This window comes from Thermobia domestica, chromosome 6 (assembly GCF_964235325.1).
Source record: "Thermobia domestica chromosome 6, izTheDome1.hap1.1, whole genome shotgun sequence".
NCBI classification, from domain to species: domain Eukaryota; kingdom Metazoa; phylum Arthropoda; class Insecta; order Zygentoma; family Lepismatidae; genus Thermobia; species Thermobia domestica.
This window is the reverse complement of record NC_137459.1, coordinates 69,263,150-69,280,632: the sequence shown is the minus strand read 5'-3', so window position 1 is coordinate 69,280,632 and position 17,483 is coordinate 69,263,150. Positions and strand designations below refer to the sequence as shown.

The following is a 17,483-nucleotide window of genomic DNA, read 5'->3' as shown; positions in this document are numbered from 1 at the left end:
ACCGCAAAACACAAAATACCTTCTGTTAAGGAGTAGCCATCTTTGTTACTGTCACTGCCAAACGGAAACAAAGAAAAGTTTAACTGCTCGCATGCGTATAACTAAAACCGTCTTTCTTACTCTTTAATTTGAGTGTACAAACATTTTGTAGACCTCATCTAAATGGTAATATAAAAAAATCAATCTACTATGTTCATATATATATATATAATGAATTACTTATCTGACTATAGTGGCAGCGACGTAAATACTTTAGTCACCTTAGCGACCCCCTGACCAACCAAACCAAAACACTCTCCCAAATATTTGCCCAATTTTGCGCCCTTCCAATCCGGCTCCCGGGCAAAGCCCCGTTTCCCTCCCCGCTAATTACGTCACAGTATAGTGGAAACTGGAAACAATCACGACACACTGAAGAAAATACACTATAAGCACTTTCGTTATATATTTCATTAGGTAGAGAGTAGACGACGTAGCGGGAAAAGAAAATACCCTACTTCTCCCTAAGTTGTGCGATATTTTGATAAGTAGATTGATCCAATGATACTTTCAAATATCAAAATATGGGTATCGAAAATCATAATGATTAATAGTTTGATATTTTGTTGACAAGGGTTCTCGTGCACCTCTGGTTCTTTTTCCTATATCTGATTTGATTTGAGTTTAGCGTCCCTTTTAGTAGCGAGGCTATATGAGACGTGGACCTACATCTTGACTGGAATCCGAACCACATCACATGAGCCTCGCCGGGAATCAAACAAGGGTCTGTGGTTTATTTGGTTACATATAATTTTACAGTATTACGCAACAATATTTTAATTTTCTGACACTACTTTGATATGTACTTTTGTGGTTTTTAATTAAAGTTCCTTAGTGCTTCTAAACATAACGACGGTGATGTAGTATATAATGGGAAGTTAAATACACATAGACGTAAAATGTCGTTCTTCAATTGGCTTTTTCCCTGTCCAAGACTGACCTTTCGTTGCTATTTAAATAGTATTTATCATGATTTACTATGTATTATGCCCAGTGTATTGATTTAGAGCTTTATGCATAATTTAGAAATCAAAAACCTACACACCGTAATGTCTCACTCGCTTGTATACCAGATCAAGTTCTACCACTAGGTCAAGTTTTATTCAGATCGGATCATTTCAGTTTGGTTGATATTTTAAAAATATTTTCAAAAATGTGACCCAAACTTCGACCACTATAACTCGGGAACAAAAAGCTTACACACCACAATACTTCACACGCCTGTATATATAAGAGGAGATCAACTGAAACCCGTTCGTTCCATATATTACTGGTATAGTGTGTAGGAGGATATTGTTTGTTTAATAGTGTGTAATGGCTAATGTCCCTGTGTGTTGGGTGTAGGAATATTGTTGATACGTGTTTCCGTTTCGCAAATATAACGAGTGAAAGGTGGCGTTCAAGATCCCCAATCCGTCCAAACAGGACCAGCGTGCCGTCATCCAGTTTCTGAATGCCAAAGGTTGTCAACCAGCTGAAGTGTTCCGGCGTATGAAAGACGTGTATAGTGATGAACACATCTTCAAAACAACAGTGGTGAACTGTGCCAGAATGTTTCGCAAGGGGCGTGAACAAACCACTGATTATCCCCATGCTAGTCAAGCCCATGTTGTTGCCAGAGAAGACACACGTGAAAAGGTGAATGCGGCTATAGCTGCGGATAGACACATCTGTATTCAATCCATAGCGAACGGGTTAAACAAGAGTTATGGTATTGCTCAGAAAATTGTGAAAGATCTGGAGTATCATAAAGTGGATCCCCAGGGTGTTGACGGAAGACCAAAAGTTGGAGCGTATGAGTTGCGCCATTGAACATTTGTCACGTTACTATTTGGAAGGTAACGACTTCTTGCTGCGCATTGTTGCTGAGAATGAAACTTGGTGCCATCATTTTGAACCGAGTTCAAAGTATTCCAGTATGCAGTGGAAATACCCTTCATCTCCACGTCCCAAAAAGTTCAAGACGCAACCGTCTGCGGGGAAAGTTATGGTGTCTGTGTTCTTTGATTGCCATGGACCATTATTGCTCGAATTCAAGGAACCAGGACAGTCCATCAACGCCGCACGCTACTGTCAGAACTTGACACAGTTGCGGAGAGCCATAAAAAACAAAAGGCCTGGTTTATAGACCGCTGGAGTCGTTGTGTTGCATGACAACGCGCGTCCACATGTTGCAAACCAAGTGCAGGATTTGTTTCAACGATTCAAGTGGGAAATGTTGCGACACCCGCCTACAGCCCTGACCTTTCACCTTGTGACTTTCACATCTTTGTGCCTTTAAAGAAGGCATTGAAAGGTCAGAGATTTCAGTCTGACGCTGAGGTTCAGGACGCTGTGCGTGATTGATTTGATAGTCAGCCGTCCAAATTTTACATGAACGGCATTTGTAAGTTAGTGACACAGTGGGACAAGTGTCTCAACGTTAATGGTGACTTCTTCTGAACAATATTTTTTACTGCACGCTAACCATAGACGTCTCTAGACAAGTTTCCGCTCGAAATAAAATTTATTTTATGAACTATGACCACTGAACGGGTTTCAGTTGATCGCAATTAGTATGTCAAGGTCTACCAGAGTGCAAAATTTAATCTTGATTGAATGAGTTTGGTGTATGATGTTATGTTAATATATATATATATATATATATATATATATATGTGTGTGTGTGTGTGTGTGTGTGTGTGTGTCTGTGTGTGACTCAATATTTGACCGCCCATAACTCGGAAACTGAAAGACTGCACAACTCTTTCAGAGGAGATCAAAATCTACTGTCATACCAAACTTGATCGCCACCGTGTGATTTCTTGATTTTTCAGAAAAAAAAAATCAAATTAAGAGCGAAACGAAGAGAGAAATATAATAAATGGTGCTGGCCACCGCACTAAACTTTCACGGTCCAATGCCTGGAACTAAATCATCTTGTGTTGCAGTTATTAATAAAACATTTTCTTATGAAATACGAACAAAGTTATAAGATGTTTCCGGAAAACTTTACTGTAAGAAAACTCATCCTAATATATATATATATATATATATATATATATATATATATATATATATAAGAAATGACTTAAACCATATGTTAGGGTTATTAATTAAATATTTCTTTATAAAATAACAATAAAATTGCATGAGTGGTATTTTACAAAATTCAAAATAATAATAATAATAAACAAAATAAAATAAAATAAAAAAATATAAAAAGAGTAAACTAACTCTTGTAGATATTATCATGGAACAATATAAGAATAATAATGAAATATTTATTAGTGAAATATAACCAAAATAACCTGAGCCGTTTCTGAGAAAGTAGTCTGGAAAGAAACTCTTTCTCAAGAGTAAGCTATCCGTTGTGGATTTTTTCGTAAGGAATAATTTACAAAACATTATAGAGTTATTAATGAAATTTTCATTTATGAAATATGAACAAAATCACATGAATCACTTTAGAGCAAATCGTCCCAAAAAATTAACTTCCAAGCAAAAACTACCCCTCGTAAATTTTTCTCAGAGAAATACCACATGATGGGGTTGTTTTAAAAAAAAATGCTTTATGAAATATAAAAATGATCGTTAGAGCAGTTATTGAGAAAATTTCAAATTTTGATTTTCACCATTAAGTAATCTACCCTTATTTTTTTAGGGATAGGAAGAAAATTCGAAAACTCGCTCTGAGGAATTACATAAAAACCTTAAGTTTAAAATTTGGACAAGATACATTGAACGATATGGCCTCTAGGCGAGTGTACATTAGTACGAACAGACGGGCACATGTCCACAAATCACTTTTTCGGCATCTATGGGCCATGAAACGTGTTAATCCTTTCTTTTCTTTCTTTCTTTCTTTTTTTTAAACGATCACCATACTTTCTTTTCTCCTTTTGTCGCTTGAAAGAAAGTAAAAACAGGCTTCGAGAAACCGAGAGATGTAAGTAAGATAGGGTTTTTACAGACCAATAGAATGGAATAAAATAGAATATTTTTATTGTCCTTAAGCCTATGATTAGGCAATGGACAACGTCAAAGGATTATACGTGCATGCTTTAAAATATTACACTAGCAACTTTCATACTTTACAATATATATTAGAATAAATTTCATATTCAAAGATAATACCAGTGGACAAATAATTTTTGCGCTTCAAAAAATTCATGATTATTATAAAAAGGCAATGCCACTGGTTCTTTATACACCTTAGCTTTAAATTTATCAATAGGCAAATGATGCATATAAGTTGTAACATATTCATAAATGTTATACCAGCAATAACATAACTGTCTTTAACTTTAGAGAATGTATTATAAGGTGTAACAATTAGCTTGCTCGATCTTGATTATATGTATGTATATCTTGTCTATATAACATAGTTGGAACATTCTGTTTTGAGTAGATCAAAACTAAATAAATGGACAGTCATTATCATTACTTGGACAAATAGTGGCTTACAATGCTTATTGAAGGACACAGCACTAATTATTCTCACAGTTCTTTTTCAATAGTAACACATCATTTATATAACTGTTGTTACCCCAAAATATTAAACCATACGTAATTATCCTTTGAAAAAAATGCAAAATATGCAGTTCGTAGATAATCATGTGGCACGGTAGTTCTTAAGAATCGCAACAAACATATTGTTCTTGATAATTTACGACACACATGATGTATATGTGGTTCCCAGGTCAACTTATTGTCTAACATGATGCCAAGACATTTTATATTGTCCATACTAATGTTAGGGTAATCTTTAAGTGTAAATATTATCTGCTTAATCTTATTTTTGTTTAACAGAAAACCACTATTTCCAAACCATTCTTCAGTGTAACCCTACATTGCTCCTCTAGGTCAATCAAATTATTAGCTGTGTTCAAAAAAGTTGTAGATTTAGCTTCAATACTTAATGGTAGATCATTTATCAATAAAATGAAAATTAATGGTCCTAAAGCAGAGCCCTGAGATACATCATATTTTAGTTCAGGTACTTGTGAGAAGTCCTCATTCACACACACACACACACTGCATTCTAAATATGTTTTGATGAAATTCAAGCTGTTATGCTGGAATCCATAATCTTTTAGTTTTTAAATTAAAACACGATGGTGTACGCAAACAAACGCTTTACTTAGATCACAAAAAGGAGCAAGCCCGTAATCTTTATTTTCAAATGTTTGATAAATATTTCTTATCAATGTATCTATTTGCATCTACAGTAGATTTACCAGCCCTAAACCAAACTGACATTGACTAATTATTTTGTATTTATTTAAGCAGTTAATAACTTGCTCTTTTACTACTGCCTCAATAACCTTAGAGAAGATTAGTATTAAAGATATTGGACGATTCGAGGAGAAGGCCTCTAGATATAGAGGTTAGCTGCGAATATACTGAATAAGCAGTCGCGGACAGCCGACTAGGAGTGGTCCTCCAGCTTGGGGGTTTGGGTAGGGCTAACAACCTCATCCTGTAAAAAAAAGCACTTGTTCAGAAATATTCACAAAAGCCTCGGACAAGGACTGATAACTTGGCACGACCTCAGCAAAAGAAAATGGACATGAGATTTGGAACATGGAATATTAGGAGTCTTTATAAGGCAGGCGCGTTAAAATCCGTAACGAGTGAGTTAGAGAAATACAGGATGGACGTAGTAGGAGTTCAGGAAGTTAGGTGGGAAGGAAATGGATCTGAGAATTCCGGAAATTTTACGTTCTTTTGCGGGGAAGGAAATAAAAATCACCAGTTAGGAAGATTCAATTTAAAGAAATTAGAAGAGAGCCAGGTAAGAGAGAAATACCAGATTGAAGTTTCGAATAGATTCTCGGATTTAGAAGATTCGGAGTGCACTAGCGTTGAGGATACCTGGATTGAAATTAGAGATAGCATTAAAATTTCAGCAAAAGAAAAATTGGGACACGCGGAAATACGTAGGAACAAACCATGGTTCGACCAGGAATGCATTAAACTAGCAGAGAAGAGAAAACAGGCAAAATTACGCTGGCTACAAAATCCGAATGAAATAACTACACAAAATTTCGCAGATATCAGGCGGGAAACTTCCAAAACTTATAGAACAAAGAAACGCGATTTTCTGAAAGCTAAAATTAAGGAACTTGAAGATAATAGTAAAAATAAAAACATCCGGGACATGTATAAGGGAATCAACGAATTTAAGAAAGGCTATCAACCTCGTGCTTATATATTAAAGAAATCTGACGGTACAGTTCTCACTGACACGGATAGCATCTTAAATAGATGGAAAGATTTCTTTGACGATTTGCTTAACACGCAACCAAAAACTAGTGTGCGTGGAGAAAAGGTGATACACACCGCAGAACCGTATATTCCAGAAACCAACCAAATAGAAGTAGAAACCGCTATAAAGAAATTAAAGAAACACAAATCTCCGGGTGTAGATGAAATTCCGGCTGAGTTAATTTTAGCTGGAGGCGAGAAATTGTGGAACAAGATACACAAACTCATTCTCCTTATCTGAAACAAGGAAGAATTGCCACAAGAGTGGAAAGAATCAATCATTGTTCCAATTCACAAGAAAGGCGACAAAACTGACTGTAATAACTATCGAGGCATTTCTCTTCTGTCAACATCCTATAAAATCCTTTCAAATATTCTGTTAGCAAGACTGACCCCATACGCAGATGAAATTATTGGAGATTATCAGTGCGGATTTAGACGAAATCGATCAACTATCGATCAAATATTTACCATTCGGCAAATACTCGAAAAAAAGTGGGAATACAATACCCCAGTACATCAATTATTTATTGATTTTAGAAAGGCGTACGATTCGGTTAGGAGAGAAACATTATACAACGTTCTTATAGAACTTGGAATACCGAGAAAGCTAATTAGATTAATTAAGGCGGGTTTAAATGAATCCCAAAGTAAAGTCCGGGCAGGAAAATTTTTGTCCACGAGCTTTCACGTCGAAAATGTCCTGAAACAAGGAGATGCGTTGTCGCCATTATTATGCTGGAATTTGAAGCTTAAAATATACAAAACGATAATCATGCCTGTTGTTCTGTATGGCTGCGAAACATGGTCACTTACTCTGAGGGAAGAACATAGACTGAAAGTATTTGAGAACAAGATCCTGCGACGAATATTCGGACCCAAGAGGAACGGGAATGGGGAATGGCGGAAACTTCATAATGAGGAACTACATAAGTTATATGGTTTACCCAACATTGTTAGGGTCGTCAAGTCTAGAAGGCTTAGGTGGGCGGGTCATGTAGCTAGAATGGAAGAAAGTAGAAACGCTTTCAAAGTCTTGACTGGAAGACCAATCGGAAGACGACCATTAGTAAGACCTAGGCGCAGATGGGAGGACAATATTAAGATGGATCTCGCAGAGATTGGAATACAAAGTAGAAACTGGATCCAATTGGCTAAGGATAGAAGTCAGTGGAGAGCTTTTGTGAACACGGCATTGAACCTCCGGGTTTCATAGGCAATAGAGTTAATTAGTTAGTTAGATATTGGACGATAATTCAAAGCACATGTGGGGTCACTTTTTTTTTTTTTTTTTTAAGACAGGTACAAACTTAGGAATATTCAGTGAATTTGGAAATACACCTTCCATAAGACATCTATTGATGCAGATTGTGAGTGGACAAGCAATATAATTAATAGTCTTTTTAATAGGGTCATTTGATGGATCATGTACAGCCTTGTTGATGATTTAAGTAGCTATATGTATACTTCGGGGCAGGAATGCGATTTACAAATACGATGGTAATATAAATGTCCTCCCATCTTATCCCTTGTCAAATAATTTAAGGACAGGATCTTGAGGATACTTAAACGGAAAGTGGAATCTAATGTACTGTTCCGGAAAAGATAGATGGAAAATCTGAGCGTTATGGAAGTTTGTCTTTGTTGGTGGAAGTCAAATGTAAACTCATAATTTCACTATCATATAAGGTAATGGCAGTGGGTGGATTAAAGGGCGTTGAAATGACAATAAAAGAATCAAAATTGTGCAATTTAATTGCCTGTAACCATTCAACTCCCCTCATTTCTTACGTAACAATTTTTAATCTTATTTGTTGAGGTTTAGCTATATTTTCATTTTTATGTATTTTAAGTTGCTATTAATTTCCAACTTTTTTATTTCTTAATATTATTACTACTGCATATCATTCATAACATTTTATTTCTATTATATTTGCCCTTTTTTATTGTTATTATTAATATTTTATTTATTTCTATTATTTTCGTTTTTTTTTCTGCTGTAATCTTACCGATCAAGTCATTCTGTGAGATTTATCAAGACGAAATTCTCTCCAAGTTCAATCTAGCAACATGCTAATATTTTAAATTTATTTCTGATATGTAGTTTATTATATAAACAAGAGCAGAAAGACAATACACAATCAATCACAGTATTTAGGGAAGGAGAGAAGAATAATTTGGAAAACTTGATAATTACAAACTTAGATGATAAGTATACATAATTTAATTATGTAAAAATTGGCAAGAATTAAGATGATGGTTAAAATATATAAGTAATAGCGAATACGGTACCGTCCAAATTTTAAATTTTGTTAAGAAAGAAAATATCAGTAAGATATTCATTATGCTGAAATCTGTAAGTTTAATAAATCACATAGGCATTATAGGACTGACAGATGGAGTATTCAATATTACATAAATATAGTAAAAATAATGTGTAATCATTTCAATAACTTAATGTTGTCTCTCTCAGAGATTGAATATCTGAGGAAGGCAACGTTAAGTTATTGAAACTGCTACACATTATTTTAGTGTTAATAAATGAGTGTATTACTCTGGTCAGAAACATTTCATTTAGATAATAAGTTCCAGAGTAGTGGCGGATAGAGTTACATGGAAAATGATATTTGGAGAAAGTTTGAATAAAATGTTTAAGGCATCAGCATATAAAGGATTTAGCAAAGTACAAAGTGTTCACAGTCTCCACGTTAATTCGCAAAATTGTGGTGAAATAAAGCAAAATATTGCGTAAATGAACTATCTCCGTGTGCTTAGAAGTTCGGAGGTTGTCGTCACAGGAAAAAATTTAGTCGGGACTGTTATTTCGCAATTTCCTAAGATCCTGCTTTGTAATCATCCTTTTACCTTCTTCGCGCGAAAAAAAAAAAAAAAAAAAAAAATTACACATGAGCTTCCTAACTAAAAATTGTAATGTGTATGTATCCCCATGCCAGCAACATATCTCGATTTAATTATGCGCAAATAACATTTTATAACAATATTTACACCTTAATTTTACACCATGCGGATCGGAAAATTCTTACAGGGGTAAAAATATCTATAATAGGTGGATTGAGATATACATAGAATTGACTATGTCTTTCAGTTTTCTGTTTTCTTTTATATTCGAGTTAATGAAGGCTTCTATAGTATTGTTGTCTAATAGTTCACATAATCGACTATGAAACGCAAAACTTGACAATTCCATTGTTTGCATTACCTTACTTTATGTGGATAAGGCAAGTTTTGCATTTAATAAAATAATATATTTTTAATTATTTAATTATCTTTCAGTTTTCAATCAGACTTTCTTGAAAATAGACCTTGATTATATCTTTTTTTTCGTCTTTCAGGCAAGTATGCAACATGAGAGGACCAATGAACACCATGCGTTCCATGCAGTCAGTACCGATGTTAGCATTACCGACTTGGGATGGAGAACCTTGTCCGGTACATCATATGGGGGTTATCTATCCAGAAGTCTTGCCACCCCCACAGCCAAATATACATTTTCTACCTCCACATATTCCGTCCCGGAGGGCCATGTCGTCTTTTGATCTGCGAATTCATTCACCTCCTCCACCTCTATACGGATCACTCCCACCACTCTCCCCACAACCCCTGTTGGCACTTCCCCCTCCCCCTCCTCCTCCCACATCACTGGATCGTAAATCTATGCATGGGTCTATGTTAATGTTACCTATTCCCTTATCACCAGAGCGTTCGCCCCAGCCGCCTACACCAAGTCTTCCGTCCCCTATTCCACCACACTTACTTCCACCAATGATGCGGCCACGACCTCTCGTATTACCAGCGGAAAACAGCTCTCTACCTGAGCCACTCCCTGTGAGAGATCCCAGAAAGACTGGTGCAGCGGGAACACCCCTGCCAATCAAAGATAACAACAGTGACATCAGTCGCAGGAAATCTGTTCACTGTTGCAAAGGACATATGATAGTACTCTGGATCATTATTAGCATTATCCTTCTCGGAATTATTTTAGGTGTAGTGTTACGATTTGTTATAGCTTGACAGACTCAAAAGCCAAAAATAAATGAACTCTTTACTTTTCAAGGACATAACTTATTGTATTTTAACAGGAGTAGTGATACACATCCATTTAAGACTTTCAATATAGTGAGAGAACGTCCAATATTAGTTTATTGTTTGTTTGTTTGTTTATAAATAAAAAAAAATGTAGCTGGGAGAAGGGAAGGTCATTATAAAGACATTTTGTGTTTTTCCAAAGTGTCACTTAAAAACAGCCAAATATGTATATGAGATATTTAAGTAAAACTGATAAGTATCTAACTTCAATATTATGTTGTAAAAATATGTATTACATTAGAATATAGAATACTTTGTTATTGTAAATATATTTTTTATATAAAACATTAAATTTCTTGAAATTTTAACTTGTAAATGCGTCTTTTGTTTTTCTCTTCCGCTGCATTAAGTATACCTGTTTTGTTAAAATTACGTATTCTTCCACACTAATATTCAACAATATATCAGTGTATGAAATGCAATACATACAGTAAACACTCAGCTGTCCGGCTCGCGACTATCACGACAGTCTAGTTACAAACAGTGATGTTATTCTAATTTTTTAACAACCAGTTCTGTATATATACATACATATCATACACACATGTACAAGGTAGATAAATGCAAATCTTTTACTGGATACCACAAGTGACAAGTAGAGACCTACACAGAATCCTAATACAAGATGGTGTGATGAAATTAAGTAACACTGAGAATATCTTGGTAACAAATTATACAAGATGGATGATTATCAAAAAGTATTGGAAAAACTTTAATCCAACAATGGATCGACAATTGTTGATAATGGTATGTATGCATTTCAAATATAAATAACCCTCATCACTACACTCATGTGATCCCTGTTCTTATTCTTGATATCTGAGCATTTGAAATAAACGCTTATACCTTCTTCTGAGAGATCATATCCTGTAGCTGTAAGAGTTTCTAAAATAAATACATAAATAAAAATAAAAATAAAAATAAAATTTACTGTTCTGCGCATAACTGGGTAGAATTTACTGCTATGTCTGTGTGTAAAAAAGGGTTCTGCGAACTCGAAATATTTTAACAACCGGTTGTTCTAGCAAACCGACTGAATAGCACCACTGGTTCCAAAAAATAAAATAAAGCTAAAAATCTGCGTAATAAAATGAAGGTTTTTTGTTTGTTTTGTTGTTGTTGAACGATCTTGACCTTCAATCTATCATCATCTGTTTGCTTAAGTGGAGGGACGTTACGTCACCTTTTTGCAAGAGGCAGTACTTCCTCAGGAACTGAAACCTGTAAGTTTTGGTTCTGTCTTAGGCCTACTTTTCTCATTTGTGTAATAATTTATTAATGAACAGTAAGATAAGTTTATTTATTTATTTTTTTAAGAATTAAGTCTCTATTTTATGCTAATGTTCTGTTTATTTTAAATTTGTATGTATTCATACCGTACAGTGTATGTCATTTTATGTTCTCCGCAAATAAGTCAAATATTATAAAATTTATCTTAAAATATGTGCAATATTTTTACTCGTGGAGTTCCTTTTTTCTGTAATAAATTTCTAAAATGCACAATACAATACATAACAAACATTTATAAAGTACTAGTCTGTACTAAGAGCTTCAAAAAAAATATGAATAGAGAGCGGGTTTTGGTATAAAAATGTGGGATTTTCATACTACGGATGTAGTGGGAAGTGATTAATTATACAACTTCGGCCTATCCGGCCTGTCCTTCTGCCACGAGATTACTGTATATATTGTAAAATTCTGCTTGTGCAGGAGTAAGTAGAGTAAATTATAATCTGGAATCGACCAGAGCCGTGGCTAGAGATTTCGGCGCCACGGGCGAAGTAGAATTCGGTACCCTCTACACTCTCCATATCAAGCTTTTTTTTTTTTTTTTTTTGACTATTGCTTTTGTTTTGCTACGCTGAATTTTTATCTCGTTGCTTGGACAGACCATTGGAATAGTCAAAAGGAATTATTATGTATTCTTTTACAAGTAAGAGCTGTTTCCAAAAGGCTTATTTTGAACATTTTGTTGAGCTTGAAAAAACTATATTATGTTGGTATCAGATTTACTTGAACAGCTATGGAAATTTACAGTACAACTATTTACAACGTTTCACACTATCGATAAATAACACTTCAATACATATGTGCTTTTAAAATGTTTTTAAAATGTTCAGGATTAATTTCCAGTAATAATTGTAAATTTCTGTATTTTTATTCTTTATGAGACTGCACAAATAGAATTTTAATTTCGATTCTCTTACGGTAAAAATATTTTGTGAAATGTAACGCAAATTCAGAAGGATCCTTCTTTGCAAATATCTCAAAACCTTTGTTCCCACCATCGTGATTAATCCAATTGAGTAGATTGTTTAGAAAAGCATGGTTATCTAAACAACTCATCACCATTAAGACGCCGAACACGTATTTCAGACTTCGACCATTTCTGACTTTGAAAACGATCCTGCGTAGACTGTAAGTCAGTGGTCAGCACCTTGTATATTACATCGTCGTTAAGAAATTATATCTAATAACTTTTTAAGGTTTAAGGTCTAAAAACTTGTTGTGGTTGCGAGCGGAGTGAGAAAGAAAATTTTTAACAAATCTATTTCTTTGCAAACCAACAACAATATCGATTTAATAGGGCAACAATACGTTTTCGGGGCGACGCGTCGTTTACTCACTTACAACACCTTTTCTTTCTTCTTCTTGCTCGCTCGGCGTCGTTTTGCTATCAGTGCCCGGGACAACCACCCCGCTCCCCCCCCCCATTAGCTACAGCTCTGGAATCGACTCCTACTACCGGTTTTTATTATAAAGTTCTTCTATAAACAGTATTTTACAGGAATAGTACAATGTAACTTCTCTAATATAAGGTAGAGAAATGTGACTCAAGGCCCGAGCAGCCTAGGAAAGGATCCCCACAGAGCTCCGAAGCAAGCTAGGTGAAGTGGATTAGAAATCACCAATGCTCCAAAGCAAGCAGAGAGAGGATTAAGAGTTACAGAGCTCCGGGCAAGCTAAGGGAGGGATTGACCAACCGAGAGACTGATAGTTGTCCATGGAATCCTCGTGGTCATATAGGCGCTCTAGGTGAGGTGGTGGCGCTGCTGTTCCCTGCTCGTCATGTGACTGGTGGTGTCGCTGTTCTCCGTCGTCTGCAATCTGCAAACCTATTGTTGCTATTATGTGCAAACCTACTAATCTATTTAATATATAATAGACGAAATTAAATTGTATGTAATATTGAAAACTGAAACTTCGAGATTGAAGTTTTTTATTATAAACATTCATAGCAATTTGACTCCGGAGTGACGAAGAGGTAAAATAGAACTGAATTAAATGATGTTTCATCAATCGAGGTTAATAATAAGGAATCGTAGATAGGTTAATGTTATAAGGAAGGAAATAAATGGAACAAAAAGTTATGAACATAAATGTTACTAAAGAAGCAATGCAGCCTCATTAAAAGGTTAAATAAAATTGCTGAATGTTTCATTGTTGAAGAATGAGCATTTGATTGTAAATCATGTCTTGATGTATCACTTGATAGTAACAGAACCTGAAATGTTTAAAAATATTATTCTGTAGCAAATACAACTATGTATATAGTCTTTCTATAGAAGTTCCCTGTCAGATGGGAAAGTTTCGGGAGCTAGTCTCACTTTTTAAGGGTAAACTCAGTGATAAGAGCGCATTACCTTTGATGCGTATTCTTTTAACATGTTCTTATACTCACGCTTTTTACTTCGAGTATTCCAATACAATAACCCAAATTCTTCTCCATAGAGGAATAGTGACAGAACTTTACCTATATAGAAGCATAGAAAGCAAGGCAAATAAAAAGAAAGAAAAACATTCATCCCTGTGTACTCTATTTAGAAACGCATTCTGATTTATTGGATAAACATGAAAAGAAGTTAGTACTAAAGTAAGTATACAAACAAGATACTACTAAAGGAAGTAAGTATATAAATTAGGAAAATGTTTAATTAATATACGGCAACGCCTTTGTGAAAAACATTAAATGTAAATAACTAATGATGCTATGAATTGTTGAACGAGTGATCCTCCCTCTCACTAATTTCAACCTGAAACTATAGGAGTAAGTCTCTAATGTTTGACAAAACACATACAATGTTCTATAAAAATCTGAGTGTACTATAAATTCGGGAATAAAAGTTATATAAAATTCTGAACAACATGCTCCCTTATTATTGGCCCATTTCAATTGCAAGCAACTGAGATGATTGGAAATTCTTTTAAAAAAAAAGTTAAAATTGTACTTTTACAAAAAGTTATCATAGAATTTGTATTTTAATCTTAAGGGAAAGGAATTAAATAAGTCGTCATATTTTATTGACTTAAGCTGCAAGAGTGGGAATTATGTAGAAACCTTAATAAACACATGCATCATATAATGTTAAAATCGAATAATATTTACGAAAGTTATCGAGGAACACTTTTTAAACCTAGGGTATAACGTTTACACTTTCTTGTTCTCGATTAATTTCAAATCCAAGTAGTGAGAATGATTGTGAAACCTCAAAAAGTTTACGCCATATTTCATGAAATCTAATATTTTTACGGAAGATATCCTGGATCATATTTTTAAAATCTAAATGGGGAGTAATTCATATCACATTAGGGGGTGATATGTAATTCATATCACATTAGGGGATACTTATTTCACCCTGTATGGAATACTCTATACACTTATTGAACATAATTGAAACATGCATTTTTGAATTGCATATGCGTGACTTCCGTTACGCTGATAAGGACCACCATCCACAGTTTCTCGAATTCGAAATAGAGCCTGTTGAAATTTGACTTTTTCACAATTTTGGACAGCCCTAGCTCTAAAACTATGCACTTTTTCCTACAGGTCCATATGATTTTTTCTCTTATTTTGATATAAGGAATCACCTCTTACAGTTTGTCGGTATAGTTCATTAACATCATGTATATTAATGTGTGTATGTGTGGAACTGGACAGGGTGGCGAGGGAGAGATCTCCGCCTGCGTCAACCCTCTTATGGCGCCCTTTTGTCACAATAAAATAGGCTTAGTTGCATTGAACTCAAGAAAATTTCACTAAATACAAGTATTTCCATTATTGTCTTAATAATAAAAATTATATCAGAGAGTCATCGCAGGTTTGTGTACATTATTTAAAGACTATATGTAATCCGTCAAGTCGCCGTGCTCTCTTCGTTGCGGGTACCAGCACTGCCAGATATCCTAGGTGTTATGTTGCAACTCAGTCTGATCTAGTTTTGTCACAAGTGGCCTTGTGACTGCTGTATGGCTCATTCTCTCGTTGCATTGTTTGACTGTGATATTAGCATAGTGTTAGCGTCGAGACTCAACACAAGTGGCACCTGCGTGTTCCGTAAGAACTTGCTGTGTTCTGTAAGAACGAAGATTCTGGTTAGGATATCAAGCAGTACAATTTAACAATCTATGTACTACAGGAAATAGGTACATCCAGTGACTTTGATGGAAAAACTAAGGCCACAGCAATAAGTTTACGAGACTAATGGTTCAAATTCGAAACTCTAATGACAGCAGCTCTTTACATATGACTATTTGAGAGTACAATACCAACTTCGAATTACTTACAATCACCAAACATGAACTATTTAGCGGTATGAGAAATGCTCCAAAGAAGAGTAACAAGTTTGAAGTTATTTAGAGAGAGATTTTTTCTTCAGCTGTATGGAAACGTTAAAATGTTTTAGGAAAATTTTAACATTGAATTTGAAGAAAACGAACTTCATCTGAGGGTAGATGCTGATTTTACTACGAAAAGGATTCGATGTAAAAAAAGCACTTTTTAGATGAAAGCTGCTCTGGTGAAGACTCGTCTTTGCAAGGAGAAGGCCATTGGAAGGAGTTCCAAGAGAAAACTTTCTACATAATTTTTGACACCGCTTTTACAAGTATTGAGGAGAGGTTTGCTCCAAATGAACATTTAATAAAAGATTGTGTCTGCTTGGACCCAAAGAGATTTGAAGAAATAAATACAAGTGAATTAAGACAGTGGCGGATCTAGAGGGTAAAAACTGTATGGCAGCCAGAACTCACTGTCAGACTATGATAGATATATAATGAGTTTACAATTTTTCATGGGTCCTGCAAAAGTTTCCACCTTAAATCTCTCCCGGTGAATATTATGACTAGGTTGGATGTTAACATTGCGGACTCAAGTGTTGTATTACACGCTGCATAACAGAAAAACTGCAACTAAAACTACATCTAACGTTCCATAAATTTTCCAAAGAAGAATAAAATGCAACACTTACTAGAAATTTTCAAAAATATTTAAGTAATAGTTTCAAATAATTTGGTCACTCAAAAATCTGGGGCCTATGCTTCCCCAGCTCAGGGCTAGATCCGCCACTGGCAGATGGAGCCCTGAAAACATTATCAGTAAATATAAGCGTGTGTAACGAAACCTTGTCATATGAACTCAATCTGTCACCCATTACAAAGATTAATTTTAAGAATCTGAAAGGCTTCTACTAGTGACTTCGATGTGGTTCAGTGCCCAATTGATTTTGGAAATGAAGACGAATGAGATGAAAACAAAAACAGAAGATCTGGATCAGCTGAATCCTCGACGTTGTAAACATGGCTGCATACACACACACACACACTCTCTTGTATGAACTGACTTTAAATCTAAGCACTTATAGCAACTTATACCCAGGCAGCATGTGAATGCTTATTTTCTAAGTTGAAGATCATTAAATCAAAATTGAGGTCACTTTTAGGACAAAGCAGACCGGGAAATGTAATGCTCCTTAATATTGATATGTTCCGAATTTTCCTGTAAATTACGATGTTCTAATAAGCGAAATAGCAGAAAGCTCAAGAGATCTTAAACGATTACTCAAGCCGTGAAATTTAATGTAGTCACAATTGTACATAATGATATTTTTCCTTCTGTTTGTGCTGGAATAGTTTAGACCACTGCTAATTAGCTATCCTACATTCACATTTTTTGTTGGCTGTAACTAAAATATTATTCTGTGCTATACAACATTTACAATATTTTGTCCTAGTCGTTTTGTGTGTGTGTAACTGTCGTCCTAGTCGTTTTGTGTGCTTAATGCTGTGAATAAATTAAAAAGGCATTT

General features: G+C 34.9%; 1 protein-coding gene across 2 annotated transcripts in view; it reads left to right on the top strand.

Annotated features, from left to right (window-relative positions):
* LOC145688046 (uncharacterized) overlaps window positions 1-10,711 on the top strand; it is a 139,664-nt gene extending 128,953 nt beyond the window's left edge. For both annotated transcript variants that reach the window (XM_081761749.1, XM_081761750.1), the window contains exon 4: window positions 9,642-10,711. In XM_081761749.1, coding sequence (XP_081617875.1) covers window positions 9,642-10,320 — 679 coding nt within the window. In that variant the 3' untranslated portion in view covers window positions 10,321-10,711. The remainder of the gene's footprint in view (window positions 1-9,641) is intronic.
* Window positions 10,712-17,483: the final 6,772 nt, after the last annotated feature.